Below are 12,821 nucleotides of genomic sequence, written 5' to 3' on the forward strand. Positions count from 1 at the left end.
GATCACAAGTCGCCACTGAAAACGCATGTGGAGATGCATTTTAAAGCCAGGTGTGAGCAGACGTACTTGAAGCTGTCCACTTGTTATCGGATCACTGAGGACGCATGTTAATACCAGGTGTGAACAGGGCCTATGAGAGCCGGCTGTCAATCACTCGTGAACTCCTACCAAACGGTCAAACTGGGCAGCGCTGATCAAATATGAATCAATATTATGTTACATTAATGCCTATTTCTCACCTCAAATGTTTTCAGAATCATCTTGTAGTGCACGGTTTAGCTGTAAAATGAGAACGTTTTTGACGTGGCCGCCATGGTAAATTCTGTTGAAGGAACGCCAAGTTCCAGTCACATGACCGGAGTACAGCCAATAGGAACGCTCTCTCAATGAAATGACCTGTGATTGGTCAAAGTCTCCCGTCACGGGCTAGATTTATTAAAGCCTGAAAACAGAGCCATGATGAGGTGCAGAAGTCTAGTTATCTCTCAGAACACTTGAATTACAATATGCTGAAAGGTTATTATGGAATTTTTGCCCAATGATGCCAAAAATATACTGCCTACTGCCACTTTAACGCAGCTTGTGATTTTAGGGTTGTAGCGGGCTCAGTTTTAGAGATACTCGTGTCATATGAAACTAGAAGACCTAAGGAATCCATTGGTATCAACCACGTCATTCTAGCTTGTCGTGAAGGAGGTTAAATAACGCTTCAAACTTTTGAGAAGGAAAAACTGGCATGGCCATTTTCAAAGGGGTCTCTTGACCTCTGACCTCAAGATATGTGAATGAAAACGGGTTCTTTGGGTATCCACAAGTCTCCCCTTTACAGACATGCCCACTTTATATTTAATCGTGGTTAATCCCATGATTTTCCACAGTTAATTGCGAATAATTGCAAAAAGCAAGCATATTTGCCCACTCCCATGTTGATAAGAGTATAAAATACTTGACAAATCTCCCTTTAAGGTACATTTTGAACAGATAAAGACATGCGATTAATCTTGATTAAATATTTTAATTGACAGCCCTAATGTACAACGGAGTATTAGGGCCACATTGAGGGAAAAGAAATCTGAGATTTTATTACGAGAATAAAGTCATAACTTTACGAGAAAAAAAGTCGTAATATTACGAGAATAAAGTCGTAATTTTACGAGACAAAAAGTCGTAATATTATGAGAATTTAGTAGTAATTGTATGAGAAAAAAAGTCGTAATATTACGAGAATAAAGTCATAATTTTACAAGAAAAAAGTCGTAATATTAGGAAAACATATTACCAGCAACCAACAAAACAGGCGAGAGGACATAGCAGGACGGGTAGCAGCTGTTTGTCTCGGTTTATTATTTCTTCGGAATAAATGCAGTTTCTTGCACAATCTTTTCAAGGTCCTGATACTGATGATAATGTGGTGCTTATGTACCAAAAGATTAAGTATTTCTTAGTTGTGAAACCTTTACCAAAGTATAACTTCACAAGATGCTCCCCTCTAAATTAACACGTAAAACTAATTATGACTTTATTCTCGTAATATTACGACTGTTTTTCTCTTAAAGTTATGACTTTATTCTCAAAATCAAGCATTTGTTGGGGAGAGAAAAGACAATAGACCGGCCTTCCTGCTGTCTCTGTAGACATGTTGTACACACTCCCAGGCGGTAGGATGCGCTTCAGCTTGGCTGACTGTGTTGATGAAGGGCGGTGCTGCGAGGAAGAAGAGCAGCTGAACTGCGTCGCAGCCGCACGGAGCTTCTTTCATCAGAGACGGTGCAGAAAGCTTTCATTTACTCGACGGTTTGTCTTTGGTAAGTAGTTTGGTAAATTACCGAATAACACATAATGGTAGTTAAAGTGATTTATTTTGTCTAACTGAGGCTAAGATGTTTAAATGAGTCACAGGGTTAGTTTTCTTAGAGCTGCGGCCAGCGGCTACTAAAACTAGGAAACACCCTGGCTAGCTGACTGGCCTTAGCTAGCTAACTTATCTTAGATAAGGTTGTTAGCTCGACCTGCACTAAACCTAAACCAGTCCGAAACTTTGAGGTAACGTTACTTTACTGAAGTCACTGCTCTGCTCACCTCTGCATTGTAGGGTTTGTTTTCACCCACAGAAACAACACTGGCTCGTGTTATTTTCTCAGCTAATACCAAACATGGAGGCGCGACCTGCTCAGATCCCTCAGCAGGATTTAAGGATCAGGACTGAAACTGAGCCCCCGGCCACCATAGGAACACATTCAACCTAAACACCAAGCTCAATTTAATCAACAGGCTTATTTAGTTAACATTTTGATTTAGTCATCTTGTTTGAAACACGAGATATTAGAAAAAAACTGAACTAGTTTACACTATGATATTGCGTCTGGTGACGATAGATACGAGTCTAGACTCCGTTAAACTGTTACGTGAGGTCAATCTCCATTACATTTTATTACCTTTAGGACATTTTGTCGCCACATACGCCAGGAAACAAAGTTACATTAGCACGTAGAAAAGTGTTTTTGTGTATTTTATTTACTTCTCTCTATAGTGAATTTCAGGCCAACTCTAGTTTACTTCCTCGCCTTTCTTTCATGAACTTATTTAGGAGATGTTCTGTTGTAATAAGTAGTATCTGTGTTTTGTAGTAATGTTTCAGTTTTTATGCAAGAATTACATTATACTGAGGACAGAAACACTCCCTGTTTGGACGCTTGTTGCTATAACAGTAACAGTTGGTCCTTAATTTGAATTTTAAATTTAAATTGTTCATATTTTGCTTCACTTTTGTTTTTGCTTTTGTTTTTACTGATTCTTCTTGTTTCTGCACTATTCCCTTTGCTGCTGCACATTGCACATTTCCCCACTGTGGGACTAATAAAGGAATATCTTATCTTATCTTAAAGGCAGGGTTGACAATGTTATCCAGTATACACTATTTGTTATATTGGTTGAAATGGTCTTGACAACCCAACAGCGATCCATTACTTATGAGCTATGAAAAAGGAACGGAAAAGGGCAGTCATCTGTAGCTGCTGTAATCGTGTAAAAACGTCTACCAATCACTGACTCGCGGTCCGCTTGGAAAGAACCAATCAGATACCTCCCTGCTCGTACTCTACCCTTGGCATGCACCAGCCTGACCTCAAAGCGAGTCGCCGCCGCAAGTTTACTGGAGAATGGAAGAGAAAACTCAGCCAAAAGTAGCACTGCCGCGGTTACTTGTCATGAGCTAGCGTTGTTGAGTTGAGGTCCTCTCTCCGCTCTCCGCTCTGTGTATGTGAAGTAGTTACGATGTGGCGGTGCTCTTGCATGTGTGTGGGAGGCTTTGCCTTGGAAGGAGCTCCGAGGGGAGTGGGTGGGTTTAGACGAAGCTCCTGAGGCGATGCTACTTTCAAATTATGCTAGCTTTCCAACATCGTCGACCCTATCTTTAAAGACTTCCTCAAACTATTCATGAAAATCTACACATAATTTAAACATTTGCTTCATAACAATCTAATTGATATGAATTAAGATATGATTTTTTTTAAATGTTGTATACCATTGGAGTGAAAGGGTGTCTCTTTTAAAGAAGACCGTTGTAATACAGTATAATCGATCACCTTTATCTGTGATACTACTGATTAGGTTAAGAAGCTAGACTTTTATCTCTGATTAATAGTTTACATATTGCTGTGGGTTGGCTTTGGCAACTTTTTCGTTAAACTAATATGCACTTTGAACCATTGCTTTGTAATTGTTTGAATTGCCTCATTCGATTTACTCACAACTTTTAATGTAGCATGAATACTGTTATTAATTTAAAATCTACAAACTTCATTGTTTAATATATGTTTATCATATATTTAATGAAATGAAATCTGTTGCACCATTAATTTAAACGATGGCATTTTTGCGTGTTTCATACCATTTATTTTAAGTCACATGTACTTAATGGTTATCATTTTCAAAGTACACCACAGGTTTTGAGATTTTTGCTGTTTAATATTATTCATGTTTAAGCAACTTTTACTAACTGACCACCCAGCTTGTCTAAAATATGAGTGAAATTAAGAAAACTAGAAACAAAAGGGGAGAAAAAACTTTGGACAACTGACTCAGCTTCCGACTGTGGAGTCAGGGCGGGTCAAAGATTGTGGTTTTTAGGAATCTAGCATTTAGGCATGCACCGATATCATTACTGGATCAGATATCGGGCTGACACTGACTCAAATAGCTGGATTGGATATCGGTGACAATGGAGCCGATCTATTAAATTAAATTTTATATTTATATACTATGTAAATTATATACTGGAATTTTAATTCCGGTATAAGTTTTGACCAATTTGATTAAAAGTTTACACTTGAATTGTAATTCCTGTTAATTTTTACCAAGTTGCTGGTGTACAATTTATTATTTTGATAATAAAGAACAATTAAATAATGTATATCTATGCATTTATTAGTCATAATTTGTTTAACAAAGTTAGAAAAGCAATGTTCTAAGTCAAGCCTGATGTTGCCTTACACATGAAGAATGATCGCAGTTACTTCCACACAGTGAGGCATACAGATTATTAATTAAAGACTGGTATTGGATCGGTACTCGGTATCGGCCGATACCCAAAGCCGAGGTATTGCTATCAGGACTGAAAAAGTCAGATCGTGCATCCCTACTAGCATTATATCTGTTTAAGGCTGTCAAAACTCATGTGGTTTCTCTTTTTGTCCATAGATTTTTCACTCACTTCGAAAGATGGTTCGACCACATTTTGGACCACCACGTTTGAAGCCCAGGTAAATGTCTTTTGATTATGTCATGTTATTAGTGTTATGTTCATGATTGTTAAATCTTTTGTAGGGATGCTGATTTTGAAAAAATTTCTTAACCAATAACCGACCCTTGTTAACCGATCATTAACCATTAACTGACAAGATTTGTGCCTCGTACCAGCTGCCGGAGCACAACAGATATTCGTTGACGGGAGTCCCCAGTTCACCTGTCCGGGAGCGTTAATTTAGCAGCTACGATGCTGCGTGTAGTGTTGCGGCCATGCAGCCAATTTCCTAGTAAAAGTCTCCACCGCACATTTAGTTTAGTTTAGCAGGTTGTCAGCTGTTTGTCTGCCCGGCATAACGTTAGCAAGTGGCCGACAAACAGTGTGTATTTGTGCTATGTTAGCAGCTCTAGCATTGCCTGAGGCTTGCCGCTGCACACGTTGTCTGCGTAACTTTAGCGAGTTTCCAACAGACTGTGTGTTGGCGGTGAGTGTGAGGTTGTTGGTGGCATTATAGCTGTGAACGTAGGTGTAGCAGTGTGTGTACAGTTTAGCCGGAAACCGGAGCTGACTTCCTGTATCCTGCAACTCCGGCTCCGCCTCTGAAGGCTGGCTGTTAAGGTGGAACGGCTTTTCTCCTTAAAGTGACGAGCCGCTCCTCTGAGCCGCTCAGCTTTTGAGTAAATTATTAATATCTCTTTTAACCGTTTTAACCGATAGCGTTAATTGGTTAAAATGCTTAATATCGGTTAAACGGTTAATTATGGACATCCCTAATCTTTTGTCATCGATACTATTAGTGATTTAAGCTAGATGCTGTCAAGTGTTTTTGCAAAATGACAGTATTTTTGAAGGGTCATTATGTGTTGTAATCCACAAGTTTCTGTTTTTCTTGTGTCCTATCAGACCTTACGGAGATGGTCATGGTCATGGCGTTGGACCCAGCGAAGGGAATTACAACCCCAACTCCAAAAGTCGAAGAGATGTCCAGGGCTACCCAGCAAAGCCCCCTTTTCACTGGAGAGATTCCAGAGGTAGAGGACGACCCCCAGTTGTCAAAAGAGTCCCCCTGATGGGAGAGCAAAGGGAGCCACGTTTCAATCACTGGAGGTCCCAGAATCAGGATTCCTTTCAATCGTACCCTCCCAAAATGGAACCACACCATAACCAGAGGAGGCCTTCTCCCTCTAGGCCAAACCGCTCCCCCCATGTCCAGCATCAGTCATCCTCTCGCAGTCCTGCACAAGGATCCCAGAGTCAAAGGGGCCCACCTTTCCATGGCCACCCCTCAGGTCACAGGTCACCCTCCCCAAGACATTTTCGCAACCATCCGGCTGACAGGAGGCCAGGCTCTGCACCGCCCTTCCAGGGCTCTTTCAGGGGCCAAAAAAGGCAGCCAGGTTTTCAGCATCAGGAGCAGCGCGGTCGAGACCCTCGTGGGAATTACAATCCCAGAGAAAGGCCCTATGAGCACTCAGGTCATGGCATGAAGCGCTGGAACGAGGCTGGAGCATTCTCTCACCCACACAATGGAGAACACGGGCCCTCTGGATCACAGAGGAGCCCCAGAGAGATGCATGGGAGAGGCTCATGTCCAGAGAGGTACAAGAGAGAAGCAACAACCCCAGCTGGGTAAAATTATTAAAGAGGAGGCCTGAAACTGGCCCAGTCCCCCCAAGTCACTGGGTTCATAATGATTACCTCTACTCTGCCCCAACTCATAATTATTAGAGGGGATTAATGGGGGTCTGATGTAAATGTGGTTTCACCTGCCATTGAGAGGAGGGTTGCATCTGTAATTGCTCTTTGAAAGTTTACTTCTCCTACCTGTTTCATTCTGTCATGGCATTATGAAGGGGCTGCATTAAGATAAAAGTTAAAAAGTTCCGCCTCCCACTTAACGTGGCAATGGATCTATCACTGTAATGATTTCTCTATTGTTTGATGGATGTGCAGGTGGTCATCTGAGCAAGACTCCAGGCGGCAGCGTGGTCCGGTGGAGAGGCAGGGCAGCAGATCCCACAGTAGAGAGCGGGCACAGGAAGTCCCTCACCTGCCCCCTTTCAGATCCCCCTCATGGAAAGGAGGTCCGTCACCGTCGTCCTCCTACCACAGGAACCCTCAGGAGAGGCAAGTGGCAGGACCCCGCAAGAGGAGGATATCAGACATCAACATGCCCTCCTCAGACCCTGCACTGGAGCACGGCAATCCAAAACACGCCAGGAGAGAGAAGCCTCAGCTGCTCAATATTCCCAGGCCATTCGGTGGTAAACCTTTGTCTCTTAGGGATAGAAGTTACCTGGTTAAGAGCAGACAAGTCCGAGCAGAATCCCTCATGGGGCTCAGAATACCAACATCTGTGAGATCCAGGCCTCGCCTGGACGACTCTGCCTCACAGGAAAATGTCAGCTCTGTCCTTGCTATCAGGAAGAAACGTTTCCAGTCAAATGCACCTCCCCTGAAGGTGGAACCAAGGAGGGGAAAACCACAGCAGTCACCCCCCAGAGAAGAAGGCAATTCCAGCAAGTCTTCAAGAGACTCTGATTCAGGCAAAGAACAGGTGGAGTCTCGCCGGTCCTTGAACTCACACAGGTACGGTATCTTCCTTATTGCACTGTTCGCAGGGGCTTGATGGTGATTAGGAGGTCAAGAAAGAATGTCTCTATGTGAAGGGAGTGCCAGCTGTGGAAAAAGGAGATATCGTGATGAGCTAAATGTGCAACACTGATTCAGTTGATGAAAAGCTGCAAAGGTTTATCACATGCCTCCCTGTCTGAGCGCTGCCTCATGTTTCAAAATCTCTTCCTATGAAGTGGGCTGAAGAGAGAGTGCTAAGTTCGCACCATATCGATAAAGTCAACCCGTTTAAAACCTGACAAATGTTTAATGCCCTCGGTGAAGAGTTTGGGAAAATTAGTTGATCTGTGCTGTAGAAGGATTCTTCATTAAGCTTGAAAGAAGTGCTCTTCAGCATGTTGTGAAGACCCCTTCATCGTCGTTAGAGAACAAAGACGTGGTGTAAAACAGTGTATGGAAAATGAGCAGATGAAGAGGACTGCTCTTAACACGGCTGAAATTGCGATGCCGCCCCTTTTGAAGTTATTGGCAACATGTCAGCCAGTCATGGAACATGGGAAAAGAGATGCATCAAATGGATGTCCAACGTTGAATGATGTTCACGGCACTAATTACAACACAAGATGGCAAAGTTACAAGTCAAGTGGCATGTTTGATCATGGGATTTCCAGAACAAAGCTGGTCTGAGGTGTGACACCTGTTTTTTACTTTGAATATAATTACAATGTCAAGATGGATGACGGTGATTGTCGAAGACAACAGAGACGGCAAAAGCCAGAAAACAAAGAACAGAAATTTCTGTTGAAGGATGTAACTAAAGCCCCCATCAGAGTAGGATGACAAAGTTCACCTGCATTCATTTTTACTGATTGATTAATTGATACATAACTCCTATGCAAAGATTGACATTTCATTGTTTAAGCACATACAATTACTAATAATGAAATGTTGTTATATTAAATCTCAAAGTGATTATAATAGATATTAAACATTAAAAAAACAACAGTTAAAAAAGAATTCGGCAAACAATTGATCTATTTTGATTAATACAGTACATCAGTCACCATATTCAGGAATTTTTATCTTCAGATGCATATCTACTTGAACTCATACATCATAGACTCCAAGCAATGTCCAATTTGTTACACAGAAGTGGAGATCTTATTCTTGCAGTGTGCAAAGTAGATCAATTCCAGAAGGATCGGATCATCAGAAACAAATACACGATTCTGCTCCGCCTGACGTGTGAAAGCTTGTGGATGATCATCATTCCCATTCAGAAGAATGAAGAGGAGCCAAACTACATCAAAGTACTGCAATGCTCTGCTTCTCTGCAGCCAGGAGAACTTCAAGGACACATTCATCAAGAAATAACCATGTCAAAGCTGGAGAATTGATGTAATGCACCAGGGATGGTAACGTCAACTTTTGCAGCAAACCTGCATACCATAAAGCAATCACTTGGCCACCTCTGTTGTAATCATATCAACAATGCCTGCAGTGAAACAGGCCCTGATGTGTCATTTTCAATACCCGGAAAAAGATAATATATGAAGTGGCTGAGAACCCAAAAGAAGACTCCCCATCAAACTCTAAAGAAATGACGAGACACAAATGAAAACAAGATGGACCTGAGAGAATGGATTTAAAGTAGATGAGAACAAGATGAAAAGAGACTGGCCAGAAGATACGACATGGGGACAGAAGCAAGACCAGTTTGATAGCATCTAATTATATTCTTAATGTGAATGCATTTGGTGTGGACCCACAGGTCAGCATGTGCTGTGGTCAGTTCCTATGTCTAATGTGACGTGTGACCTAAATGTAATAATCAGAGGTGTGCATCATCAGCCTGAGAGAAGTCAGAATATTCAGTAGCCGCTCTACAAGGCTAATGCAGCCACGGCTCCGAAAACTTCTAACCCAAACCAGCATATGTCAACCTGCGAAGACATGGTCTAGTATGATGGACAAAAGATGTTCTCAATCAATTCTCTGCACGTATCCAACTGTAACTACATGAAGAGGACAGTGTTAGCTCCAATCAGATTATCATCTTTATTAAATCCCTGCCTTTTCCGAAATCACGCCCAACGCCCCAGATGTTACGAAGAGAAGGAGATATAAAGGGATAAAATTATCTAATTGTGGGCAGACAAACACTGGATCATCTTTGAAAAGCACTGCACAGCTATTGAGAAGAAGCTGTTGCTGCCATAATCACCAGCCTGGATACGTTCAGCCATCCACTTTAGAACTACAGATGTCTCCAAGACTCAAATCTCATAAAACCCTTTGGATGACGATGATTGAAGACAACTAAAGGAACCAGGAATTACTTGCAGACCGACTGTGAAAACAAGGCATTGTCCTCCCGTGCTTCTGAGAGAGGGATGATAGAAGATTTGGTGATGTGATCCTAACCGATATCTAAAAGTTGTCTCCCAAGATTTACCCGCTCTAACGATCACTGAGTAAAGGAAGAGAGCTCAGATTGATTCAGGGTACAATAATAGGAGTAAAGAAGCATGGACATTCATTCCATGGTTTTTGTAAGTACCCATGTGATGCGTGGCTTTATGATCATTTGTCTGCCTGCAAAACAGTGCTGTTCATTACTGGTTTAAATTGCATTAGTTCTAAGAGTTGAGGTGATTTTATGTTTTACTTGCAATCTGTTTCCTTTAAACCCCATGTGATAACTTGAATGACATGTTAATGTATCCAGGCCATGTTCATACACTGATGTCTCACATGATTCTGGTCTAAGAATGCTGATGTCATTAACACTGCCTCTGCTGATCTTTCCCCAGATCTTCTCCCATAGAGAAACGGGACCTTGTTGTTTTGTCCCACTGGCCTCCTGGGCCGAGCTCGTCCTCTAAGGACGACTCACCTACCAAAGATCGCAGCCCAAAGCTAAAGAGTGGTATGTCGGACCTTTTCTCATGTATTAGGAAGGCAATACAGAGGGCGGGATCCATTGTACAAATAATTTTGCTATATCTCTTAACATTCCTTTATTGTTGTGTAGGTTTAAGATTATTAAAGCTTCAGCTATTGAATTTATTAACTCTTCTCTTTTTTTGTAGAACGCAGTTCAGATCATGACACCACTCCGAACAGCCGACTCTCAAAGACGAATGATTCCAGATCATCGCCTGAAGACCGAAGGCGGGGCTATGTGGATAAGAGGGTGTTTAGGTACATTTCATACAATCAGTGTTTGAAACAAGGTTGTAATTCATTAGAAAGTGCAGTGTCTGCAGTAGGTGAACTGTAAGCTTCATGCAAGAATGCATCCCGTTTCTGATGATCCTTTTATATTTTTGCAGGCCATTTAATATGATGCAGGAAAGCTACAGACCTGGGAGGCCCTTCAGGAGACCAGGACAAGGACCCATGCAGGTGAAACATTGATTGCACATTAAGATTGTGCAGAGCTAGTGCTTTTGTATATGACAATTCACGAACAGCAGAAAATATGGTCACAAGCAAAACTTTCATGTTTTAAACGTTTTAGTCAAATGTTTTGCAAATATGACTAAATGAGAGGTTTGCAGCTAAAATTGTGTAATATCTTTTTAAATTCAGCCTATGGAAGCACAAAGATCAACACTCAGTTGTTGTAAGCAGCTTTTTTTTTTACCCCCTTGGATGTGTATTGTAGTTGAACTCATTACTGTGAATAACTGGTAGAGTGTGTCAGCTGACTTTTTTTGGCAAATATAAAACAGCAGTTTTATATTGTGACTACTGGACACTGATGTGAATATACATTTATATATGCACAGTATTGTTTTATGTGTATGTTCTATAAATAATAAAATAAATGAGGGTAATTGCATACTCTATGTACTCAGCCTTCATCATTGTGTTTTACAGAGACCAAGGTTCCCTGGTGGTCAAAGGTTCCCTGGTGGTCAAAGGTTCCCTGGTGGTCAAAGGTTCCCTGGTGGTCAAAGATTCCCTGGTGGTCCAAGGTTCCCCGGTGGTCCAAGAAAGACGGGCCCGGAACTGTCTGGAAATGTTAGAAGACCACTCATGGTACGCATCCTCCCTTCAGAGACCACACCAGAGAAATGTGAAATCGACTTTGCTTTCTTAATGACTAATATTTGAATTTCTTGTGTTCTCTAAGGAGAGCTTAGTGACGCGTCCCTTCCCAAATCAGAGGCCAGTGTTCAGAAAAAGTCACAGCATCATGTCCAAATACCGCACCATGAGAGTGATGCGTCAGCGGGCACCGTATAACCGAGGGCCCAACCAACAACGCTGGTGATAACCTCTGGTAAGTTTCATGATGTTTAGCTGTGAGGGGGCAGCATGGCAATTTCAGTTTTTACCATTTAGTGTATTAAGAGTGTAGAGTCGTCCATCTTCAGGCCACAAGTAAGCCTATTTGGTACTTCAGCTGTTTAGCTGTGTTTGTCATTTATTTACTGTAAATCACCACAAAACAATCTGTAATTTACATAACAAGATCTTCAAGAAATGCTGTATTCAAATGAGTTTTTTCTTGATCTCAGCACAGGAACCACGTTCTGCAGACATGAAACTGAAGAACGGCAGAACAATCTCATCAAGATCTTCTCTGCGGGTTGGACTGCACAAACCCTCCTCTCACTACAATCCCTCCCAACCTGCCTGTATATCGTTGAAGTGTTGTTGCTTACATTTGTTCTCTGGTACAAGTGTTTCAGTTGCATCTTTGAAGTACTCCAGTACTTTTGTTTTAGGGTGTTTGTAACATAATGCCATTACATTATAATGTCCTGCTTTTTTGTTTCTTGTGTATAATTATTTGAGAGTTGCTGCCTGCGAACTTAGCAATTTTCATTTTACTGAAATAGTTTTAGCTTTTTTCTTTGTTTACCAGCAGCGATCGATTTGTGAAGTCCAAGAAACATTTACTTTAATATTTCACCTTTACCGTTTGTAAAGACTTAACAAATGAAATGTCCTGTTTGAATAACCATGGGTGTTTTGATTAAACGGCAGATTGTCGAATGACACTTAGCTACTACTTGTAAAACTTGTATAATCACATGTTCAGTTTGTTGTTCTTGAGACTTGAAATAAGATCAAATTTAACAAGCTCTTTTTGAGTTGTCTTTTTGTTTAGTGTGTAGATTTGAACAAACGACACTTCATCAGTAATGCTATTTTTAAGAGACAAACCTATAATACAGGTTTCTTAACATTATCTTAGCAGTAAACCCTTAAATATGGTGATTCATTTATATTCAGTTTTTTGGAAATAATTGATCAAACAGCTTTATTCCTTAATTTAAAGAGAATCTGTTTTCACACGGTTTGAATGGTTCTTGATATAAAATACTTAATTTGCAATATAAATAAATGAGAATTGATTTCAGGATAATGCAGAATTTCCAGAAAATGTTTAAAGGACCAGTGTGTAACAATTAGTTGGATATATTGGCAGAAATGGAATATAATATTAATAACCGTTTTCTTTAGTGTATATTCACCAGATAATAAG

General features: G+C 41.0%; 1 protein-coding gene across 3 annotated transcripts; it reads left to right on the forward strand.

Moving 5' to 3' along the window:
* Window positions 1–1,647: 1,647 nt before the first annotated feature.
* si:ch211-114c12.2 (uncharacterized protein LOC336578 homolog) lies at window positions 1,648–12,419 on the forward strand. 3 transcript variants are annotated; one of them, XM_037748323.1, is made up of 11 exons: window positions 1,648–1,805; window positions 4,699–4,760; window positions 5,648–6,373; window positions 6,698–7,333; window positions 10,132–10,247; window positions 10,411–10,522; window positions 10,654–10,726; window positions 11,204–11,211; window positions 11,248–11,365; window positions 11,460–11,609; window positions 11,848–12,419. In XM_037748323.1, the coding sequence occupies exons 2-10, from the start codon at window positions 4,720–4,722 to the stop codon at window positions 11,598–11,600; spliced, it is 1,971 nt and encodes a 656-aa protein (XP_037604251.1). In that variant the 5' UTR covers window positions 1,648–1,805; window positions 4,699–4,719; the 3' UTR covers window positions 11,601–11,609; window positions 11,848–12,419. The 3 variants fall into 3 exon arrangements, with proteins under 3 accessions (XP_037604251.1, XP_037604249.1, XP_037604250.1); XM_037748321.1 differs by having other exon boundaries at window positions 11,204–11,365; XM_037748322.1 differs by having other exon boundaries at window positions 5,648–6,343; window positions 11,204–11,365.
* Window positions 12,420–12,821: the final 402 nt, after the last annotated feature.

The sequence above is a fragment of the Sebastes umbrosus genome, chromosome 17 (assembly GCF_015220745.1).
Source record: "Sebastes umbrosus isolate fSebUmb1 chromosome 17, fSebUmb1.pri, whole genome shotgun sequence".
NCBI lineage: Eukaryota > Metazoa > Chordata > Actinopteri > Perciformes > Sebastidae > Sebastes > Sebastes umbrosus.

Bases quoted from the DNA above. Each gene is read 5' to 3' on its own strand.
- si:ch211-114c12.2 (XM_037748321.1), top strand. From the start codon at position 4,720: ATGGTTCGACCACATTTTGGACCACCACGTTTGAAGCCCAG. The intron at 7,334-10,131 runs GTACGGTATCTT...ATCTTTCCCCAG, and splicing joins CGGTCCTTGAACTCACACAG to ATCTTCTCCCATAGAGAAAC. The intron at 10,248-10,410 runs GTATGTCGGACC...CTTTTTTTGTAG, and splicing joins CAGCCCAAAGCTAAAGAGTG to AACGCAGTTCAGATCATGAC.